The sequence below is a fragment of the Urocampus carinirostris genome, chromosome 17 (assembly GCF_059441175.1).
Source record: "Urocampus carinirostris isolate Australia breed hairy pipefish chromosome 17, RoL_Ucar_1.0, whole genome shotgun sequence".
Lineage (NCBI taxonomy): Eukaryota > Metazoa > Chordata > Actinopteri > Syngnathiformes > Syngnathidae > Urocampus > Urocampus carinirostris.
This window is the reverse complement of record NC_142365.1, coordinates 8,858,702-8,882,836: the sequence shown is the minus strand read 5'-3', so window position 1 is coordinate 8,882,836 and position 24,135 is coordinate 8,858,702. Positions and strand designations below refer to the sequence as shown.

General features: G+C 40.6%; 2 protein-coding genes across 4 annotated transcripts; one reads left to right on the top strand and one right to left on the bottom strand.

Moving 5' to 3' along the window:
* Window positions 1-1,520: 1,520 nt before the first annotated feature.
* On the top strand, window positions 1,521-6,383 carry rps14 (ribosomal protein S14). Of its 2 annotated transcripts, none has more exons than XM_088321784.1 (5): window positions 1,521-1,650; window positions 3,059-3,212; window positions 3,276-3,437; window positions 6,121-6,197; window positions 6,262-6,383. In XM_088321784.1, the coding sequence occupies exons 2-5, from the start codon at window positions 3,064-3,066 to the stop codon at window positions 6,327-6,329; spliced, it is 456 nt and encodes a 151-aa protein (XP_088177910.1). In that variant the 5' UTR covers window positions 1,521-1,650; window positions 3,059-3,063; the 3' UTR covers window positions 6,330-6,383. The 2 variants fall into 2 exon arrangements, with proteins under 2 accessions (XP_088177910.1, XP_088177911.1); XM_088321785.1 differs by having other exon boundaries at window positions 1,600-1,686.
* chm (CHM Rab escort protein) lies at window positions 4,739-24,089 on the bottom strand. 2 transcript variants are annotated; one of them, XM_088321782.1, is made up of 17 exons: window positions 23,993-24,089; window positions 21,397-21,463; window positions 19,983-20,055; window positions 19,785-19,909; window positions 19,605-19,696; window positions 19,482-19,535; window positions 18,436-18,494; window positions 18,234-18,374; window positions 17,180-17,296; window positions 16,993-17,107; window positions 15,536-15,758; window positions 13,872-13,949; window positions 12,468-12,575; window positions 11,157-11,314; window positions 10,841-11,094; window positions 6,544-6,681; window positions 4,739-6,457 (listed from the first exon to the last, which is right to left on the bottom strand). In XM_088321782.1, exons 1-17 carry the CDS (start codon window positions 24,042-24,044, stop codon window positions 6,455-6,457), a joined length of 1,857 nt encoding a protein of 618 aa, XP_088177908.1. In that variant the 5' UTR covers window positions 24,045-24,089; the 3' UTR covers window positions 4,739-6,454. The 2 variants fall into 2 exon arrangements, with proteins under 2 accessions (XP_088177908.1, XP_088177907.1); XM_088321781.1 differs by having other exon boundaries at window positions 6,433-6,681.
* Window positions 24,090-24,135: the final 46 nt, after the last annotated feature.

Sequence of the window (24,135 nt, the reverse complement as noted above, 5' to 3'; positions counted from 1 at the left end):
TGTGGAGGCCCAATGTTAGGAAAACACTCTGCCACTGAGAACAATACTGCTCCCTAGTGGAGTGGAGGAACCACTCCACTTCATTCTGGAAAAGTTGAAAAAACATATGTTCTCTGAAATCAAACGCGCCCGTGTCACCATATATTTGAGAACCACTGGTGTATGCGAAGCTGAGGTAGCTTTGTTCAATTTTTTATTTTTATTTTAAATATATAGGGTACAGTTTACAATCATAGAGTTAAACCAACCCCATTTTGACTGGACGTTTCCAAGGAATCCTTTACAATGAAGCCCATTGAACATTATGTTTGCTGTTTAGATACTTTATGATGAAAACCCACAGAACAAACTGTAAACACCTAAAAATGTGAAATCCTCGAATGCAACACAGTGAATTAAAATGTGCTGAAGAATTAGCTTTTGTCTAGAGAGGGGGTTTTGTCTGAAAATATAAAGTGTGGCTCTCCAAACAAATAATAAAAATAATTCGCTTTCTTGCCTATTTGAATCAAAATAGTTATACCTGCTGTAGTATGATTGATTTTTAAAATACAATTACAATATTTCGGGTTAGACAAATATTTGGGGGCGTCATTAGGGGAAAAGAGGGGATTCTATTTATTTATTGAATATTGTATACGGCACTTTGAGTTGCCGTTCTGTTGCCCGAAAAGTGGTATACAAATACATTTTGAGTCAGATGCACTCCGGAAGGAAACCGGACACGCTGGCTGGAGAGGAAATAAGGCTTCGTTGACTTTGCTCGGGTGGGTTGGAAGGAGATTTCATCATTAGTCAAAATGATGCTGGAGCCAACAGACCAGAAAACGGCGCTGTTATTTATATTATTTCTTGCTTTTACTTAATGATTAGCTCATGTTCAATAGATTTTTGAAAAGAAATCATGACCATCACGTTTAATTATTTTTTATTGAACTATATTAAGAAATGTGCACTTTAAAGTCGAGGTAACTCGTTATGTATAATCAACAAATAGTTTTGAAAGTCTAAATGAAATATAGTTTGGAATAAAATAAAAATATACATATATATTATATATAATTCCTTATATTACAATAAAAATTCTGGAAAAACGACATATTCCTGTATATTTACTTGATACTTTAATTCATTATTAATTTGATTTATTCTCCATTTTGTGTGTATGTCCGTGTATAAAGAAAGTCATCTTTGAACTAAATAAAATAGATAATTTATTATAATTTAAAAAATATATATATATATTTTGCGATTGGCTGGCAACCAGTTCAGGATGTCCCCTGCCCACTGCCCGATGATTGCTGGGATGGGCTCCAGCACCCCTGCGACCCTACTGAGGATAAGCGGTGTAGCTGATGATATATATATATATTTACTATAAATTAATGTATATAATTACAGACAATGTACCTTTTTTACTATTCTTCTTAAAATATATATATTCTGGTAAGTGTATTTGAGTGTGTTATTTTTATTCGTGTTTTTTTATATTTAACGTTGCGGGATGTTGGGTGGCGCACTGCAATTTATCTCCTCGCCAGCAGGGAGCAGCAACATCTAGCAACCACTCCGCTTCTCGCATCAACTTTAACCCCGGAAATCGCTTCCGTTCTTCCTTTCTAATCGGACCCCGAGAAGCCTACCATAGAGGTGGGACTTGCTCTTTTTTGTATCACCCTAAATCCGGTTGGTTTGTTTCCATCTGTGTTATATTTTGTTCCCTGTTATATTCTTTCTACTTTATCTCATCAGTCGACTTTATATTGTCTCTTAATCTGCTCTTATTTGCTCGTTTTACCGCTTTCCTTGCGACGCCATCGTTGCCTTCTTTTCACCCCGGTTCAAGCTGTACTCTTGTTTTGTCTTCAAAGTATTGCGCATTACTCGTAAAACGTCGAGTTGTTTTGTAACGTAATGTGTTTTTCCGTTTTGAATTAAGTTTCACGCGGGGTGAAAGCTGCCTTAAATGATTCAGTGGTCGTGACGTCATAATATGGCGTCGTCTAAATGATGGTAGTTAATAGTACTGCTTAGCATTTCAAATAGCATGATTTGTTTCTAGTCCCGCTTTTATGGTTGATGCCCCGATATACGACATTATCCTATGGTGGGGATCGCCAAGTGAAATTGCCTTTTGTAAGAGCTGGTTTTTCTATGGTTATTGACTCATGCGCCCCAAACTCCCGGTATTCTAGACAAAAACAATAAATTAACCAAGCAGTATATTGCAAGCATACTTACTATCACTTTTCCCCCCTTAGAGACGCTTCACACGTTTTTAAATGCTGTTAAAATTTGAATAACCAATAAAACCTGACTTGATACGAGTATTTTAGTGTAGGGTTGCTTTATTTTAAAGTCAGCCCAAGTTTTGTGCATGATTGAACCATCACTGATATAGAAAGTGTATGCCATTGCTTGTCAGTTGTATTGTCACGCCCCCCTCGGAAGAAGAAATCCTCTCCCAAGATCAACGGTTGCTTAAAAGTTGCCCTTGTTTATATTGTATCTGTAATATCTTTATTAATTGGTAATAACCTAAATTTGTAGCATTTGGTAAATTATCAATTGAATGCTGCTGATCACATATGGTCAAAATTGAATATTGGGCAAAAGAATCAAACTTGGTTTGTGTTAAAGAGAACTCCGTTATCGACACAGGAAAAGGCATTAGGTTTTATCTCGTTGCACATGTTCGATCAAGAATTGTTTAAGTTGAATTACTTCCCTTAATGCTCTATTGCAACGGTCTACTAAATGGCACCCTAAAGTAATAGGACCAAATATTGATTTGGATCGCTCTCTGGAGTTCGGGTGGAATGATGGTTCCTGAAATCAGGACAGTTGAGCTGCTGTCACACTGTTGAAAATGGATTGCTGTATAGTGGGGGAAATGCTGTAAAGAGGGACTGCAAAACATTGAATTCCATGATGTAAAGTGGTCGTACGGTGGGGAATGCTGTATTTTGGGACCTGCTGTTTTTGATGTGTCGATAAGATTATTCTCATGGAACCTTTACTATAACATGACAAACGTGCTGTTTCTCCCTGGTTTTAGACCAGATGGCGCCACGCAAAGGAAAGGAAAAGAAGGAAGAGCAGGTGATCAGTTTGGGACCGCAGGTGGCCGAAGGCGAGAACGTCTTTGGCGTCTGCCACATCTTCGCCTCCTTCAATGACACCTTCGTGCACGTCACCGATCTCTCCGGGAAGTGAGTGCAGCACATTTGCCTTCTGTGAGGAACTCTGTGACTAAACGGGTGTTTTTCTACCAGGGAGACCATGTGCCGCGTGACGGGTGGCATGAAGGTGAAGGCGGATCGAGATGAATCTTCTCCGTACGCCGCCATGTTGGCGGCGCAGGACGTGGCGCAGCGCTGCAAGGAGCTCGGCATCACCGCGCTGCACATCAAACTCAGGGCCACTGGGGGCAATCGGTCAGTTGTGCATGTTTTTGTGGAGGGTTTCTGCGCAGTTATGCAAAAATTCAAAAGTGGAAGTATTGAAGTTAATGTCTACTAAATTTTGTTTTTCTCTATTGATGCTGATTATCGTTTTAATCGGAAATTTTGGTTCGCTGACGTCGTTAAAGTGGTTGCTAATATTTTAACACTTCAAATTGAGCCTACTTGGTATTTGACGGAAACCTATGACATCAGTCAACTTGTGTTTACTAAAATGGGGCAATTGTTGAAATATACCAGTGGACAAGGGTCCTCTGGGACGGAGGTGGGTGCATTTTTTGAGTGGCTTGTCGCATTAAATGATCTGCATTTATATAGCGCTTTAAAGTGTGCTTGACATTTCCCAATAGCGGCCTTGTATTGCAGCCATGTAAGGCGCTAACCTGCTTATTGGGGGTATTAGGGGTTCAGTGTCTTATCCAAGGACACTTTGACATGTAACACGGACAAGTCGGGATTTGAACTGGGATCCCTTCTACCTCCTGAGCTACTGCCGCCCCGATTTGAGGTAGAGCGCTCGTCTTGGGATCAAGAGATCGCAGTTCGAATCCCAACTCCTCCGTGACAAATGTCGATGTGTCCTTGGGTAAGACACTGAACCCCTAATGCCCCCAATAAGCAGGTTGGCGCCTTACATGGCTGCACGGCCGCTATTGGGAAATGTGAAGCACACTGTAAAGCGCTATGGGAAGTCTTGACTTGAAAAGCGCTATATACATGCAGATCTTTTCATTTTTGCATTTCATTTGGTTCACAAAATGGCAGGGGGGAAACTTGGATTGTCTGGATCTGCTACCTCGGCAATATTTGAAGAACAGGAATCTATATGAATCCTACATGCAGATGTTTAATAATAATAATAATTTCCTTAGTATTGTCATTCTTTGTAACAATGTACACAGAACGAAATGTCGATTGCACCTGACCCGTTGTAGCGAGCCGATGCAGCCGCAGCCAACAGAGGGCGCCGGCATTTTACCAATGTTATAAGTCTTAGGTATGACTCGGCCGAGGCGCGAACCAGCGACCTCCCAGTCTCAAAGCGGGCGCCCTACCATCTAGAATTTTCCATTGGCGTATAAATAGACTTTCATCAAATCGAAATTAAATCAGTTAAATGAGGACAACGAAAATGCAGATAAATCATAATTGTTGGTCTGGTAGACATTATTGCGTAATGAAAACTAATGACATTTTTGTTTTACTTTTTAACTTTCGGTTTGGCAATCTGGATTTAAAAGCCTGGCAAGCCACATCACAGGCTCTAGTTTTCTCACCTCTGCTTGGGGAAGGCCCGAGTATCTTGTTGACCAGTTGTATAAATGGTTCACAATGATAGGTTTTCTAGGAAATTTCTTTGTAGCATAAATACATGATTTATTCTTTCAAAATGATTTTTGATGGTGATCTGTAATGTGTATATCACTCTGTGAGCTAATATCAGGTTGTAGTTCTTGAGCCAATGATGATCCTGCTTCTAATATTCACAAACAGGGAGTAACATAACTATGTGTCAATATAAGTTGTATTGTAAATGATATCAAGCTCTCAATTTCGCCAAGGCGACCCATCGCATTGTTTTGTGCCAAATTGCTGTATTGCAGTAGCTGTTAAAACATGTACTAGTCCATGAGCTAAATTGTTTTCTGGAGAAACAAAATGCAATAGAACATATCTAAATTGCCCTGAACATGGGTGCATATCTTCCTGACTACTGGTAATTGGTTATTTGACATTTCTCAACCTGAATATCTCCCGTCCGGTGCATTCAATCATGTTCATAACTCCTTTTGAGATGTATAGAGGACCTTTAGTTCTTTCCAATGAAGGGTGCAGTTTACCCTGGCTTTCTTCAGTGCAAGCACTTTTAATGGGAAGAGAAGCGTTTCATACTTTTTTTCAAAAAGATTTGGTCTTGAAATGTTGGCATTTTAGTTGTATCTCTTATGAACATGTTGGTTATTTTAAGTGTATTTGGGCCTAGTACTTTAATGGTTAAAATGTCTTTTGGAGTGGACATTTGAAGTTATTTCATCCGTTTTGCATTTTAATATCCAATTATTCAACATGTATTGGGCCTTAAGTACCAGTGTAACAATTTGGCAGAAATCGGTTAACAAACATAGAATCCCCATCAAAGTGGTGTTGCCAAATCTGGCTGTAACAGTAAGAGATATGTTATGTGCTCCAAGTGAAAGATTTTTCTATGCGTTTCCAATAAAACCTCATATAAATCAAAAGTAAAACAATGGTGGACGGTTATATCTAACACTTTTTCAGACTACTGGGAAGTTCCATTTTCCCTGTATTGGGTTTTGATGTCCACTGTAGTGGACACGTCATAGTGTTCAAAGAAAAACTAGAATGTCTTATGCAGCATTTGCAATTGCTTCACACAGATTGGGGAATTTCAAAATAAATGTGATTGGATGGAAGTAGTCAGAAGGCTAAAGTCCACTCCACTAAAAATAAGTTTGACGACATGAATGGCCTGCTATTATAATTTTTTACTGATTGAGGACTTATTGTACTGCTTGGTAGCAATGTGACAAATTTCATCATTGAAGATTTGTTGCCCGAATATAATCATGATTGAGATTGCATCTACTGATATAAAACTAGTCTTGCTGATGAAATCCTTTTGTTTCCCTTTCAGCACCAAGACGCCCGGACCCGGAGCGCAGTCCGCACTCCGAGCCCTGGCCCGATCTGGCATGAAGATTGGCCGCATCGGTAAGTCGGATTCCGCTTTGGGTGCGGTTCCCAAATGACCCGCGTGGCGTTTTTGTGCTTTCAGAGGACGTGACCCCCATCCCGTCAGACTCCACACGCAGGAAGGGAGGTCGTCGCGGAAGAAGATTGTAAATGCCACCCGAGCGTCACGTTTTCCATACAATAAACGCGTTCAAAAGACCTGGATTGTGTAGCATTTTCCTTCTTGGTGACATCGAACACATCTTGGCAATCGTTTGGGCAGAAGTCACTTTTCTTTACTTAGACACAAAAGAAAAAAAGGCATTTGACCCCTGTGTGCATGATAACCTGTACAATATGATAACGCAAGAGCTCATTCTTCAACCTGGAGCTGCTCTTCAAAGTCAGCAGGCACTTCTTCCTCCTTGGCGTTATTGTCCACGTCATAGAGGATGTCTTCGGGGTTCGGCGCAGGGGGACAAAAGTCCTGGTCGGGGACGATCTTGCGGAAGATGGCTTCGGCCTGAAAACAAACATTTGCCTTTTAAAGCGTGTCCATGATACATTCTGGACACTGAATGCGCCTGATTTAAAGCCTCAAAAATGAACTTCACATCCATTTTACAGGGATGTGATTTTTCCGCTAATTCGCGGAATTCCGCTTTTTTTATCTCCAAAAATAAAATTTTAAAATTTCCGGTGTTTTAATTGGTAAAAAAAAACGATTTCGTCTCGACAGCATGCCATTTGAGTGTTTCCGTAACTGAAATGAAACGTACTTGCGATTGGTTGAAGTCTCGTGTTGACCAATAAACGCGCTTGTTATAGGAGTGTGCCATTGTTCATTTCTCACACGTTTTTGCCGGGTGTTTAAAGAAAGATGTCCGTGATCGAACGCAAAGATGCTCCGCGAGCTAAAGAAATTGATAAGATTGTAAAAAACAAGTTTCGATGGGACTGGTTGGAGAAGGAATTATCTACGAATGTTGGAAAGAAGACTGTGACGAATTTGTTCAATGACTTTATTCGGAAGATCGATCGTGCCGGGAAAGCACTTTGCATTTGGTGTCATGATACCATCGACTATGGTGGGAGAGGTTTCAAAGCTCTTGAAAGTCACGCAAAGAGCAAAAAACACGTGAAAGAACTCCAGTCAAGAACGACAAATTATTCCATCGCTGGAAGTTTCGGTGCCCAAACGAAAACTCCAAAACTTTACGGCCTCCATCCCTTATTGACATCACAATCGGAAGCGGTAATAAAGAGACGTGATCCACCCCAACAACCTGTACCAGTTGCTGATAGAGTCGTGAATTTTGAGGTAGGTGGTAAACTTTTCAAATTTATTTGACAGTTTTCCCATTTTTTTCGAAAATATTATAACGTAATAAAAATGGCCATAAATATTTAACAATTACAATAATAGATTTTCATGTGTACATTACACCAACACTTTACTGTAGGGCCTATACTTATTGTACTTTCATTTATCAAATACTTGGATACGCTGCTATTAAAGAAATAAATTATTACATTTAAAATATGATTTAGGAAATTTAAAAATATTATTAAGCCTAATAGTAATCAAAACTATTGTCAGTATTTATATTTTTTAAATTAAGTACTTGTATGATATTCTACCATTGATTTTCTTAATGGCCACGATATTATTATGGTACATAATTTACCACCTGCCACCACATCCACAACGCCTCTAAGCATTTTTGCAAGCCATTTGAGTACAAGATTGAAGGACTCCATAATGATCTCTTCAACGATTTCAAGTGGTCAACCGATCTGAAGGAAGCTCTTCAAGAAATTTGCTTTCTGACAGGCATCACCTTCACCATGCCAGAGAGATTTGTCAGCCATCGATGGCTTTCAAACTATAATGTTTCAATGTCCACCTTACGCCTCATGGATGTCTTTACCATCTTCTACTATGCATTTCTTGGCAGAGGAGATAAAGAACTCTATCTTCCCACCATCATGGCCATCTACCACAAGAAGGATCTTTCAAGAGAAGTCAAAGCCAAACTCAAAGACATACAATCAGCTTTAGGCCAAAAGAACATGACTGAGGAAGGAAGGAAGAGGAAGCAGAGGATCTATGAGAAGATATTCTTCACAAGATTGGATACGCTTCTCACCCTCAACCTGTACACAGCAGTTCTGCCCTTGCTGAAGAACTATGTGATCACCTTTGAGACGAAAACGCCAATGATCCACAAGCTGAACGACAAGCAAGTGTCCTTCTTCAAGAAGTTCTTGTCCTGTTTCCTAAAGCCAGAGTCCCTTCAAGGCTGTAAACTGACAGAAATTGAACTGAACAACAAAGCCAACCAACTCCGAGAAAATGATATTTTCTATGGTGGTGTCACCAGCAAACTGATGGATTCTTCTAACAAGTCGTCAGTTGTGTTCAAGTTCAAAGCCAAAGCCAAGGCAGCATATCTGGCATGTGGTCTGTACCTTCAGAAAAAGTTGCCCATGAACAGCAAGCTTCTGAGAGCAGCCTCTGCCATTGACCCACTTGCCAGAGGACACAGCTCAACTTTAAACCAACTGAAGAAGCTGTCGTCGTTGGTCACCAATGTCCTTGATGAGTCAGAGCTGGGGAACTATGATCTCGAGGTGAGAGAATACCAGTTGGACAGTGAGTTGCCAACACCTTTGGACTCAGAGGGGAAGGCAATTGCACTGGATCGTTGGTGGGCCCAAGTCTTTGCTGTTGGAAGATACCCAACCCTGGCCAAGATGGTGAAGGCTCTCATGAGTTGCTTCCATGGGCCGCAAGTAGAGGGGGCTTTTAGTGTCATGGGTGATGTCCTGAACCCCAAAGCATGCAGAATGGACATAGCCACATACAGTTCTATCCAGACTGTAAAATATGCCCTAAGAGCAAGAAATACCACCTCTGTCAGCCATTTTGGAAGGAAAGACATTCTGATGGATCCTGTGCAGTCCATACTGTTCCTAAATCTGAGGACATCCTCCAAAAGGTACAGGGAGGAGAAGGATGCAGAAGCAGCTATGTTGTCTGCAAAACGAACAGAACTTGCTGTGAAACAGGACACCCAAATGAGCAAGGCTGCCTCAAGAAGAACCATCAAAGCTGCACAGAAGCAGGCTAGAAAGACCCATTCCAAAGCAATGAAGTCTAGGAGGAAGTAGTGTTTGGGTCATGTGAATGGATTTAGCTGTGTCCCGACGGATCACCACCTTATCGTGGTGGGGCACTTTGCGCGTCTCCATGACCCCCAGAGCTATGTCGGCGGGAGTCTCGTACTCCTGGTAGGGTTACCCAAGCCGAACAGGTCGAAGGGTAGAGTCCAGACTAAGAGTGATCCCAAAAGCTGGTGGCGGCACGCTTTGAGGCGGTTTCCTACAGACCTGGATCCCGTTAGCCGCCTGCAGTTGTAGAAAGATGCCGGTCGTCTAGGGTCTCCCTTGCCACTGGAACCATCTTCTTTACAATTAAGATAGTGGCGTTGGGGAAATGTTTTTTAATGTGACTGATTTTGAGTTGACTTAAACTGTAATTTTATATGGGATAGTTCAATATACATTGAAAATTTATGCTGTTGTCTTGTCTATTTCTTTGTCATCTGAGTGCATTGAAAGTACTTAAAAAAACCCATGAGCTCCGGGGGGGGGCTTCGCCCCACTTTTCCCCCCACCAGGGCACTGCCCTGGTCCTACCTGGTTTCCCCCCCCCCCCCCCAGCTAGCAATCACCCCCCCCCCCCCCCCCCGCTAATTTTCAGATAATTTCACTTTGGTCAAATCACATCCCTGATTTTATACATTTAACAAATGAGAAGGTTAATATGCGATCAATTAATTATCTTAAAGGTGCAGAGCATAGTTTGAGGTGTCTTTAAAAATAAGGTATTTTCTCTTAATTCTCAGAGTTTAAAGAGCCTATATGCCTTGATCAGAGCTAAGTTAATCTGAGTCAAGAAATACACGCAAATTACCACCATCTACTGGCTTTAAGTCATGATTGCAGCCTTAAGTTTTTGACTGGCACATCAAACCTTTAATCAATAGCATTAAAAATGAAATTGACGTATATGCAGGAGTGTGAACAAAATCGCTCTTTTTAACAAATAGTATCTGCTGATTGAATATTTTAGTACGGCAGAAGCTATCCAGCTAAAAACTGGCGTCATATTAGGCTGTTATCAGTTCAATAATTATTGTGGACCAACTGTCAGCATGAATATACTTTCTATGTAGTGGTAGCAAAACTTGGTCTATCACTGTCATGAATGAAAGGGATGGGAGCGCTTAAGATTAGTCGCATCACATGCCTCTGCATGTCTACAGGCTGCTGTGATTGTACGGGCATCATGTTTTGTTTTGAAAATGTGCGTATATTTGAATGCCAGTGGATTAACATTGAGAGCTTCAGACACAGTCCGCAAAAAAACCATCCGAGTTGCTAAAATCAAAGAATAAGCTTCAGCGTACTGTAAGGCCCAGTGTTAAAGACACTGAAGAAAAAGTCGCACTTTGTAGTCTGAACTTGCTAAATGACTTCATTATTTTCTCAAACTGATACAATGTTAATCATAGAAATGGCTTATACGGTCGCGCTCCCAGGATACAGCGACCCCACCTTACAGTGAGGAACACGTTTTTACCCCCCTCTATACAGCATATCACAAAAAACAGTACCTGCTTGATGGCATGCTCATGACCCAGTTCTGCGTCCGGTCCCGTGCAAACGTAAACATTGGAAGGCAAGCGCTCGCTGTCCACCCTCTCTAGGGCGCAGCCGCCGTCCTCCATATTGAAGAAGAAACACCAAAGAACGCTGGGACGCGGGTCTTCGTCACTCGACTCGCTGGTCTGGAACATCTCGCTCACCGCCGGCCACAGGTCTTCGTGGGCGGAGCCCAGGTGGGATTGGCAAGTCAGGTGGACCAAATCTGAGGAATAAAAACCCTATTGGTTCAGTTCGTTTGGCCGCTAGCTTGGCGTGCTAGCTTACGTGTTCCCGGAGCGCAGGTCATGGAAGACGGCGAGAGCTCCAACATCCTTACGGCGGGAAGTCCCGCCTCTCGCGGGGGGACTGTTACCAAGGAGACCTGATTCTGGTCGCCGGGTAGAACGGAACGGTCCGTGATGAGAACGCCTCTGGAGATGGAACTGCACATACAAAAAATATTTTTTTAAATATTACTATTTGACATTTTGTGCCTCTCTTTTAATGTTAACTGTGCGGTAATCTAATTTTTACATAAGATTGTTTCATGTTCATGTACAAGAAAGCGGCCCTGTCACTTGGATTAGGGGAACACAACACTCTTCTGTTCAACAGCTTTCACTGGTTTACCCCTGCTGCATCATACAGATTGCCTGCCCATCCCTTAGAACGCGTCCAAACATCCGACTATCCTTTCACAACACCTCTCCCCTCCTTCCTATCACCAACAAGAGCTCTAGCTTCCGCTACATTTAGACCTCTTTCCTCCCGTGCACTCATAACACCATCCATCCACGTCAATCAGGGAAGCAGCGAGTGCCGATCACAAAGCCGCATAAAAATGTATGCGGTGCTTCGCTGCAATTATTTCCAAGGGAGGTTATTATCCCGTTGCTAAAAAACAGTGAAGAGGAGGACGAACTAGAAAAGCTGGAAATTTAAGAGACGGGAGGAAGTTCCTGCTTTCATTGAAAAAAACCAAAAGTCTATTTTCATGACAAATTTTCATGTCATATAGTTTTTGTATGATAACTTTTACAGTTTTTGTTTTATATTGCTCTTGTTGAGCAAAGTGGAAATTAAGTGACAAAAAATTGATTTTGATTTCATTTACATTTTATCGCGGTCATGTTTTTTAAAAATATGATTGTTCCTAATTTCACATATTATTTGGTTTTAATTTAAAAAATGTGTGATACTATAAACTATTTTTTTTAAGTGATAGCGTTGTGAGTCCATCTAAAAAGGCAAAAGAAAGTGATGAATCAAAACGGAAACAGGCAGAAAAAATGCGCTGTAAAAAATGGTGTTCACATGCATTTTAAGTAACCCCCCCAACCCACATTTATTACAGTGACTCCCTCAGAATAAATTATGAAAATTATTTATCCTATTACTGTATTTTAATCACTATTTGAATGTGTTTTTAGGGTTCAGCCTAACTTTGATTGTTGAGGGAGGTCCAGAACGAGCCAATTAGTTTTTAATGATTTCATATTGAAAAATTTGATTCAAGCTACGAGCACAATCCTGGAGTAAATTAAGCTCATATGTAGAGGTACCACAGTATTGATTCGAGTGGAGGTGGCATCAAACCTGGTTGGCGTGGACTTTTTCTTCAGGTGCGCAGGCAGGAAGCAGTCTTCCAGCACATAATGGCTACACCTGATTCGCTGTCCCCGGCCGTCAATCAGCGTAGTGCACCTGGTGGGGGGAGGAGCCTTGAGATCGTAACCACCAATGGACTGCTGACTCGAATTCGGCAGACATATTGGATGTGTCAACAAAAACCAGGAGGGAAAACCTGTTTTTTTTAGGGTTTCAGTTTCGAATTAGGGTTTTAGATTTAAATTAGGATTTTAAGGTGTTTTGGGGGCGTCCAACTAGAGTTTAGGCGGCAAATTAGAGGTATTAAAGCGCTTTAAGGTTTTTGGCTTTATATTAGGGTTTTAATGCGTTTTGAGGGTTTCAAAATATGGTTTCATATCAGGGTTTATGGTTTTAAAGCCATTTTAAGGTTTCCAACAAGGGTTTCACCTTAAAAAGTGTTTTACAGTGTTTTTGAGAGTATCAAAATGGTTTCAAACAAGTGTGTCAAATTAAAGTTTTAAAGCCTAGGGTTTGAAACTAGGGTTTGAAAGCTTTTTTTAGGGTTTTAAATTAGGGTCACGGCTTGAAATTGGGATTTTAAAGCATTAGTAGGGGTTCAGCTTTAAATGAAACTTTTTTGAGAATTTAAAAACAGGGTTTCACTTTAAGATTAGGGTTTTGAAGCATTTTAAGGATTTGAAAGTAGGGATTAAGCTAATAATTAGGGTTTTAAAACATTTTTGGGGGTTTCTAACTAAGGTTTCAATCTAGGGTTTTGGCTTTAGTTTGAAACCGTTTCAATTCAGGTTTCAATCTAAAGTTTCCGCTTAAAACCAGGATTTTGAAATGGTTTTAGGATTTTTTACTAGGGTTTTGGCTTCAAATTAGGGTTTCAGAGTGTTTTAAGGTTAAAAACTAGGGATTTTAGACTACAATTATTCAAGTGCTTTTGCGGTTCCCAAATAGGGTTTAAAACAAGGGTTTAAACTTCAAATCAGGGTTTTGAAGTCTTTTTAGGGTTTTGGCTTGACATTATGGTGCAAAGCGTTGTGGGGCTTGGGATGGTATAATGATAGTGAGCTTCAAATTAGGGTTTAAAAACAATTTTAATGTTCAAACTACAGTTATAAAGCATTTTGACCTTTTCCGAAAAGGGTTTCAAACTCAGGTTTTGGCTTCAAAATATGGTTTTAATGCATTCTAAGGGTTTCAAAGTACGGTTTCAAAGTACGGTTTCAAAGTACGGTTTCAAAGTACGGTTCTGCTTCAACTTAGGGTATTAAAGCATTTGAAAGGTTTCTGACTAGGGTTTCGGCTTCAAATTTGGGTTTTTGAAAGGGGAAATAATGCATCACACATATCCAATATGGCGGACAACCATGCTTTGTGGTAGTGAAGATGCTTGGTTACCTGTTCTCATTCTTGTCCAGCAGCAGGCAGCTGATTGGATGCCTCAGGCAGTACACGCCCCCAAACACGGCGCACATTCTGTAATGTCGAGCACAGTATCACACAACCTCAGTTGAATCCATTAATGAATTGGTCCCACCAGTTTCAAACTAGTTTTACTCAAAAAAAATATTAAATACTAATTATATATTAATGTGAAGTGAGTCAAAATAACGTTCATTTCTCATTATATAAATGATCGCAAACGCCACGGTGTATATTTAGTCAGACAGCCCCCTGACCCCGTGCTAAAGTGCACCCTCTAGTGTTTGTCCTGTCTCGCCCCGCCTGCACTGCGATTAGACAGCTGGGTAAGATGTGACGTTGAAAACCTTCCCAGAACCTTGTTGCACGACCAACGTTTTCAACAGAGGGTAAAAATGCGGCGCTGCTATTCGAAGAAATTTGAAAAATTGTCCCAAAGCCTGGAAAACACACGGGGCCTAACTGTAGCTCATACGTTGCGGGTTACAATAACCTCCTGTAAACCATGGAAGAAGAACGGGCATCCTGTCATAGCAGCAATCACAGAAGCAGCGGCACTGATATATAATACTGAGATTTATCAAGTCACAGATATGAGTATAATTTATGATAACATTTAAAACTCATTCACTTGCTGGTGAGATACCTTAAAACAGTACAGCATCAGAAAAGCAATAGTTTTTTTCAATAAACTCCCGTCTCATATGCAGTACCATGTTTAACAGTGTGACTTCTTTGCTGCATCCTTGCCTTTCATAACTATTGTATTTATAATTCAAAGGGCACACATTCATCATAGATCCAGTTCAGGGGTCAGGAACTGATGGCCCGCAAGAGTACGTATGGTTCATGTAAAGTACATGTGAAGCTGAAGCTGAGACATGCCAGAATCTGTTTTACTACAGTTTAGTCATACGCTGATTTGGCAGTAGGTCGCAAAGAAATCCTTTAAATGGGAGTTCACTAAACTATGCATGTACACCGTTGCGATACTTTTGGGTGAAAACCCACAAAAAACACCCAAAAAGCCAGCGAATCACTCAGAGCAATTCGATTGGGTGAGCGGTAGAGGTGGGCGGATCTCTCTTTACACAGCGCAAATCACTGCTTTCGTTCCCTCGCTCTGTACAGTCTACGCCAAAGTTAAATATGACTATTTCCTTATCATTTGCAGTATTTTGTGACATTTTTACTGAAGAACTTTGCTTGCACCTTGTTTTGAAACCATTATTTAGGAAAGAAATGACGGTGAAAACGAGCCCAACACTCTGAAGTAACTGAGGGAGACAAATTTAAGTCGTATATATAACGATATGAGGCAAAAGCTCTGGCATTATTATTATTTCATAGAATTGATCAAATCATCAAATAAAAATGGAAAGGTTTGGCGGTTTTGTTGAATTTTGTTCTAAAGTGTATGGTATGCTTCTTTCAGTTTTTTAAAAATATTTTTGCCTTTCTGGCTCTTCTGGTCAAAATGGTTCCCAACCCCTGATCCAGCTTCTCGATTTTGCTGGAAAAATGCAGCGGATCAAAACATTTTCTTTCGGGGGAGCGTGCCCCTGGCCCACCCTAGACTACCCGCCCACCAGGCTCCACAAAATTCTGCGGGAAACACAGCGTCCTGCCCTCCGCCTCACCTGCAGAAGCACTGCGGGATCTCGCCCAGGCCGTAGACAGGGAACAGGAAAGGCGTGTTGCCGTAGCGACCCAGACAGTGTAGGAAATGCCGCGTGGACGCCAGGCCAACGGGAGTGGAGGCCTCCTCCGTTACCATGGCGATAGAGTGCAGCAGGAAATGCTGAAGGTTGTCACCCAGCTGCTGGTCACGCAGGTAGTCCAAATATGGTCGAGTGCTGTAAGCTAAAATTATATGACAAATATAAAATCTTGGGAGAACACAGAATACCACTTACTGTATCTTGTAGGGGGTGGGCGATACAAGGAATTTCGATATTGATCCGATCCAAGTAAAGTAGTTGTAGCGATGGATACTGATCTGATATCGATAGTTTTTGCTTAGTATTTCGACCGCCCCTTTGAATTAGTTTGTATTTACATTAATCACAGCACAAAGATTTTAGGTACTCAAGATGTTTCATTTTTCACTAAATAATTACAGTGCAAACCTGAACAGTACAAATAATTCGAAATATTTCTATTACAACAAGCAACAATGTGACAAAAATACAAATACTACGTAACAAAATAACAAGGCAACTAAAATAACTTCCACTGCACAATATTTTGAAAACAAAGTCAGTAAAGCAAATAAGGAGTAAATCGTCTCTCGTTGGCCCTGACGCCATAGTGACAACGAATTTTGATGTTTTTGTTCAGGAACCGTAAAATGTTTACATTTTTGGTTGCAACTCATTGCTCTCTGCAAAATGAGCTTCCTTCATTTGTTTATGTCAATTTGTGGTGTTGCCACAGTAGCAGACCACTTTAGCACACAAATTACACTTGGGAATGTCCTTTGCTGTATTTGAAAAAATAAAAGTCTACACAGCAATCATTTTTAGCTTCTGGTAAGGGTGGGCATATCGGTTTGGCCCAATCTTATGCCTGTCAGGCAGGATGCAGCTGCAGACCAGGTAGGTAGACGTGCTTAAGGTGCCTGTGAGTCACATACTCAAGCGTAGACTTTGAGTGTGGCCAAGGGTGATGGATAAGAGCTAGGGGGCAGCGCTGTTTACATAGAGAAATGGCACTTTGAGGTAATTGGTGGAGGAGCGAAATTTCAATCTCAAGACAATAAAGTCGAGTAAATCCAGGGACTTGCTAAGTATCGATAACATCGATATTTGGATGGCTACCCCTGTACTGTCTTGTTCTATCTTTTAAATTGATAGATTTACATTATCACTTCAGTTGAACTGATGCAGTCAAATTAGAAGTGTCGAACGCCAATTTAGCATGTCCATCATATTATATATAGCAACATGTCTTCCATATTAGATGTGGCAAACTCATAATGGATTTCTGCTACCCCAAGGTTCTTTAGAAAGCATCAACTATAAAATCTCAGCTACACCAAGTTAATACCTATTAATCTGTAATTGCTTTTGACACGACAAAAATGGCGACCGCTAACCTTCTAGCTCCTCCTCTTTTTCCTCTAAACAGGAAGCCAGGAAACGCATTAATTTCCTCTTGTCCACCATCGACAGCTGGCGACTGGCGAACACATCGGCGCGGCTGCAAGGCACCTGATCGGTAAATAATAAGATATGTATGATCACCATCGGAAATGAGATCCCGTGACCAAGACCGCTACCCACCTGCTCCACGTTGCCGTTGCGATAGGTGAGGATCCGGGTGACGTTCTTGAACTCGGCGTAGCGACTGACGTTGGATTTGATGAGCAAGTCCACCAAGGAGCCGCGAGCGTACATCAACTGGGGAAGAAAAGTTCTCAGGCATCAATAGTCAATTACAGTAATTCCACACTCCGTTGCAGTATATTTTGTCAAGTTATGATACTTCGCGGATTTTCATCGTGCGATGTGTTCTGCAGCAGACAACACAGAGCAAATGCTATCACAGGTCAGATAGCGGAGGGCTTTGTGTGTGTGTGTGTTGGGTAGATGCTACTATTTGTGTGCACGACTGTGATAGGCTAGTGTATGCTGTCATTTAAACCGGCACGCTGGCACACATAAAGCGAAGTCAGAGACAACAAAAACAAACTGCAAACACAGCGACAACTAGCCTTTAAGCAAACCGGTGCATTGAACAATATTAATAAATTGAATCTGACTTTGAGAAAGTCAGAAGAGCGCAAAGAAATGCCGATCACCACCAGGTGCTCTGGGGATTATTATCTGGTCCGGGAAAGAAGAAGTGGCGTCAGAAAAGAAAGCAATAAAGAAGCTGCTGGTCCGGTCTACTGGGGCTAGGCTAACGTAACAACACCCACAAGCTACACCTGCCGGGCCTGTACCTCACATATGCCAGATCCATTACCCATAAAACGGATGACCTGTACCTACAACTCGTGGGAACCCGCTACATTTGTGAGGGTTGTATTTTAACTATCAGAGAGACCTGGCTCAACCCGAGGATCTCCAGCTAGCTGGATGTTCTCTACATCGGTTTTTTACACTGAAAGGAGAAGCCTTCCAATTTCAATAGACTATTGCATACTGACAATAAAAAACATTCATCCATTCAACTGCGCTTCTGTGTTTTCAGTTGTAGATCTATAGTTGTTACTTTGTTACACTCATATATATTATACTGTATGTTACTGATATTTAATAAATAAATACATGATCCTACTTTGTGGGGTTTGACTATGGCTCAGGATGGGAGCTCAGGACAGGTCATCGTTACCTTGGAGACGAGGTCAATGTTAAAGCGTCGTCCTTCTTTGATGAGGTGAGCATAAGTCAGCTTCTTCCTTTCCGACGCTACCTGGTTGGCCACCTCTGGGTTTGGTTCCTGATCTGGTTCACCACTGTCCTGGTTTTTGGTCTGCAATCAAATAATCTATCATCACATCACCTGACCTAGAATGACAACTTATTATACATACATCTTCTTCTTCAGGGGTTTCCTGCACGTCTGCAGTTTCCTCTGGTGATTCTGTGAGATCTAAGAGAAGGAAATGCATATCAAATTAATAAATAAACACATTTGATGTCTGTTAACAAGAGGGGTGGGAAAACGTTTCGAGTCGCGGGTCACGTCAAGTTAAAAAATGTTGAAGAGCAGCTGGGCAAGGATTATCTTTTGTCTCTCCTCAGTTTTTATGCGTTACCTTGGTAAGGCATGCAGAAAAGACACTATTATATTTATTACATATCCTGATATACGTATATGTGCATGTTAGATTTCACTAGATGTGTTCCCTAATACAACAAATATGTTTAGAAAGACTCAGAATTATCTACATAATATATTATGCCCCATTTTAAGCCGAATTTTTATTGATGTGCATTAAAAAAAACATGATGGATATGCTGATAAACAAATAAAACACACGATAAAAGAAAAGGAAAATTGAAAATTAAAGGAACAATGTGTATTATATAGCTCCTTCTAGAGTTAAAAAAACAACACCAAATAATAGACAAAAATACACGAACCATCATAGAACGGTCCTTTTTAACCAAAGTCATGAAATTCGCATTATTTTTACGTGAACCTCACCAAGAGGGAGCTGACATAACTGTCCGCCATCTTGCTGCAACGGGTACCCTCAAAAAACAACAACCTTGTGAAAGGCTGGGCTAAAAATTGAGAAGAGAAATGGTGCAATTTTTCCTTGTGCTCTTAGCACTCATTTTCGGTTGCATCACACAAGTGATGTCTTAACGGTCAAATAATGGACACGGTCCCTTTAAAAATATATTAAAAATGGCAATCACGTGATTTAAATGTACACATTATTTGAAAGAAGTGAAAACTGTTATGGAGAATGGGGCCACAAAGAGAAACTGGGGACAAGCGTGCCACCGAATTTTTTTCTTCAAAATTTCTAAATAAAACCCTTTATCATATTTTCAAGGCCTGATTAAAAACCGTGATGGGGCCGCATGTGGCCCGCGGGCTGTCGTTTGCCCACCCCTGGACTACAACCTGCACACGAGTCGTTTTGCTTTTGCTGATCTCCAGCTGTCTGCTCCATAGATTCTGACAAACGGACAAAAATAGTCAATCTTTGTTTTTTTGTGATCAGCATAACCGTCAATCTTAACTCACCTGCACAAGATTCTTCTTTTTCTTCATTTTCTTCGTTTACGCAGACGCTAACCTCCTCCTTCTCTTCATTCTCCTCTTCGTCATCTTCCTCCCTGAGGCAAACGCCCGACCAAAAACATTATAATCATCTCCCCAAAAGAGGAAAAAGGGACTCAATCGTCAAATCCGAGAGACGCTCACCTGGTAAAGCAGAACACCTGTAGGTTTCGGACGGAGGCGGAATCAGCGTCGGAGAGCTGGAACGGCTCCTCTCCATCTTGCAATAAGCTGGCCCAATCTTGGACCTCATTAATATGAAGCTTCTCCTGAAGGATGAGAAAATAAAAGTTAGACGACTTGAGGTTTCTGACCCGGGAAACCACGTAAGAGCCGTGTCACCTGATGTTCCTGGATCCATGTCAACAAAGCGTTAAATGTGAAGCTAGCCCACTTGGACGCGTAGTAGCTCCTCCTGAAATGTCAACATACAAACTTCTTTTTAGTGTGCATGGGGAAACTTAAGCACTTAACACAAAGTCAATTTTGCAATTTCTCCAGGACCTTCCAAAGAAAAAATCTGGTGTAAATCATGTCTTTTGCATAGCCACAAATACTTCAGCGATTTACATATGCATTATCTAATTTTGCATGGGCATTTCTCAAGATATGATTTTTAGATCTTGAGTAAATTAAAAATATATTTGAGACAAATCCCTCCCAATATACAATTGTGGTCAAAAGTATACAAATACTTGTGAAGAACATAATTTCTACAACTCTGATTTTTCTCTGATAGAGTGATTGGAACAGATAGTTCTTTGTCACAAAAACATTGATGAGGTTTGGTTCTTTTTATGACTTTATCTATCTATCTAGATATCTATTTAATATCTAGAGATAGATAGATAGATAGATAGATAGATAGATAGATAGATAGATAGATAGATAGATAGATAGATAGATAGATAGATAGATAGATAGATAGATAGATAGATAGATAGATAGATAGATAGATAGATAGATAGATAGATAGATAGATAGATAGATAGATAGATAGATAGATACTTCATCCCCGCAGGGAAATTCACAAATGTATTATGGGATAACAGAAAACGTGATCAAATCTGCTGGGTCCAAAATATACATACAGCAACATGAATTAGCAATTTTGGTGACTTAGAAAGTTGTGTCAGTGAAATGAGCTTCATAGCATGGCATGTATGTCTTTGGTATTGGATTTGCCTCAAAAAAATCGGACTTATACGGTGCGGCCTATATATATGTTTTTTCCTTTTAAATATTTTTAAAAAATTTTGGGTTGGTGTGACATATACTCGGGAGCGACTTACAGTCCGGAAAATACTGTATCTTACATTTTCAGTTGCAGGAAGTTTTTCCCGTTACAATTTACCACTGGTGAACAACACCTTCATCTTTTGCACGGTCCATTATAAATGTCCATAAATGATACGTAATTCTTGCACTAATACACATTTCATAGTGCCCTGTTCGGGTGTAACATGGACCTGTCCCCTTAGTCACCACCCTTCATAGGGACAATGGCGTACAAACTAATGCTAGCTGCAATTAATCACGAGGAAGAATGGCAATGGCAATGCGAAGCCACAAGAGAGAAGTGTTGGTGTTTTTTTTTAGCAGACCTTTTGAGAAACATGGCAACAATTTCGAGCGTTTACAAGCACTTCACCCAAAATTCAAGTAATTTCCTATCCTTGAAAACACAGAAATGAAATTCAAGCATTTAAGTAATTCAGGCATCTGCACAAACCCTGTCTAATTGAGCAGAACTCACGTGTCCAGGTGGAGAACTCTTTGTCCCACTCGAGAACATGCCGCCGCCACCACAGACTCTGTTAGACCTATAAAAAAATCGAGAATCCCAATCAAACCAGGAAGTATACTAGACCCCCTCGGATATGGCGTCCCCGCCTTAGTGCGCATGACAAGTTATATCTCTAAGATGTCCATCTGTTACTGGTTGACGTCATAAATTACTGGTCTGCTACTAATCCAAGACGCACCCAAAGTAAATTGAATGCTGTTCTTGAACCGTTTAGAAAACATGGGCGGTTTTGCTTTCTTTTGAATGGAAACACTCTGAAGTTTTTTCCCAAACTGAAAAAATCACAGCAAGTTCTACTAACATTGAGTAAACAGAGTTGGAAAACACACACAAATTGAAGGTGTTTCTATTCTTGCCTGAATCTTCTTTTACAATTAAATGCCTGCAGATAAGTGTAGTTTAGGCATCTTAGCTGGAAAACAAGCAAAGCAATAGCTTGAAGCCTTCCCTGGTACCTTGTCAGATTTGATCACAATCTGAAAAACTAAACATTGTATTTTACACATTTATAATGGTGGATCTAGGTGATTCCAAAATTGGCCATTCGAAAACGGACAGTTAACAGCACTTGGTTTTGCAACTGTGTATTTTACATTTTTTTTGACATTTCGAAAGAGTTGCAAATGGTTGACTTCTCTTTCCATAAGTAAATGAATGATTGTGAAATACAGAGTAAATATATGTGCAACATTCTGTTCAGAAATTCATTGGCTAACCATTGTGTCAATCATCATATAAATTGGTTACTACTGGCTGGAGATATTTGGAGCTAAAGGAGGCTATCTCCCTTTTATCAAACAAGTCCTTACTGGCTAATGCGGGCTGTGGACTGTGAAATAAGCCTGCTATTGGCTGAGAGTGGTGCCAATCAAAAGGTCAGAGGCTAATGCCCATATTAAAATATTTTACGAGTTTGTTTATTTTGTAAATGGAAATTATGTGGCAAAGCGAAAAGATTAAAACAATGAACGTCCAACGATGTAGAAATGCTTTCAGGCACTCTTTTAATCTGTCTGCATTATCGTGTGTTTTGGGGTAAATATTTTACGCGGTTGGATTCACTGGACGATCCCAGATGGAGTGACTCGATTTTTGCAGACTATCAACTCATCAGCTGACTTCCTTAGGAACTTTCAGTTGAGCTATTCTTGGCTTTATAGTTTTCGGGTATCTTGTTCAGTTGGTAGTATACAAAATCATGCAAGGATTTTCTCCCTCAAATCTTTCAGATTTAATTTCGCCCTACGTTTTGGTCCGGAGCCTTCGCTCTGAAAATGCTGGTCTACTCGCGATCCCAAGAGCCAAGAAGAGATCCGCAGGTTCGAGAGTATTTTCAATTTGGGCCCCGGTGCTGTGGAATGCTCTTCCCCCTGAGATTCGATCTGCAACCTCAGTGGAAATGTTTATAACTAAGCTTAAAACACACTACTATTCTAGAGCATATGAATAACCTATATTTTATGTTGACAATATGTGTATTATTTGCCCTCATGTAGGTTTTAGATCAGGGGATGGTGTCATAATAATCTGTGGTCTGTGCTGCCCTTTGAGACTCTCTGTTATTAAGGGCTATACAAATAAACATGACTTGACAGATTCATGATGTTTCTCTGATGAGTATATTTTGAAATTGGTCATCATATTCAGGAACCACTCATTTATAATACCCAACACACGCTTTAGAGATTCGAACAGAGAAGCACATAACTACTGGTCAGCTATTGGTTTATGTCACGGCATCATGAAAATACATATGCTATAGGTGGATTTACATCCCACAATGTCTGTCCCCTCACCAAGTTCAAAATCTTGTGACGTTGCGAGTCAGCGATACAAGACTGTATTTTGGTACTGTATTCATTTGCTATGGGTTTAAGGCTTGCAGTGATGCTAAAGGGAGAACCAAAAACAGAACCACATAATTTGAGTTTGTGATTATGCTAGAAAAAAATACATTACTACCCTTAGAACGGATTAGTTCATTTGGTTTTATCCTCCTCTACAAGGATATTTCACCGTGCGATCCCTTTATCAGAACTGATGATTCTTATCCTGGAGTCTACTGTTCTAATTTCCCTTGCCTGTTAATGTCAATTCCTCAAAGAAAACTCTCAGATTTTCTTTTAAACCCAGAAATCGTGTTTAACCTCGCTAAAATTAAAGAATATGTAATGGATCCAAATTGGAGCTAGGGATAAACAGAGTGGTCTGTGACGTCATCGTCACGCCCATGGGCATCATCACTGCTTGTCAACATGACTGCGCAGGGGACATAACAAAACGTCAATAAAACCAAATACAAGTGATAAAATTAAAAATACATGTTATTTTCAATATGTAGGCTGTTAACTTGTTTACTAGCCTCCCTCGTTTAAAATGAACAGACTGTTAGCCGAATGCTAATCAAGGCGTGTATGGTTACTATGTCAGCTTGTGATGAGTTGTATCGTCCCGCAACAAAATTGAGGAGGAAAAAATGTTTTTACAACAAAAAGCCACTTTTGTAATAAACGACATAGCACTAGAAAATGTTTCTTAGACTAACCTGTCCCTAGGATGACGACGTCAAACTCGGAAGGGAGATCCTCGGCGGCCATCTTGGCTGAGGCGCGCGACCGACTCCGGGCTCGTTCCAGTCGAAGCGTGTACGCATGCGCATTTTACATCTCATTTTATTCAACGCTCAGA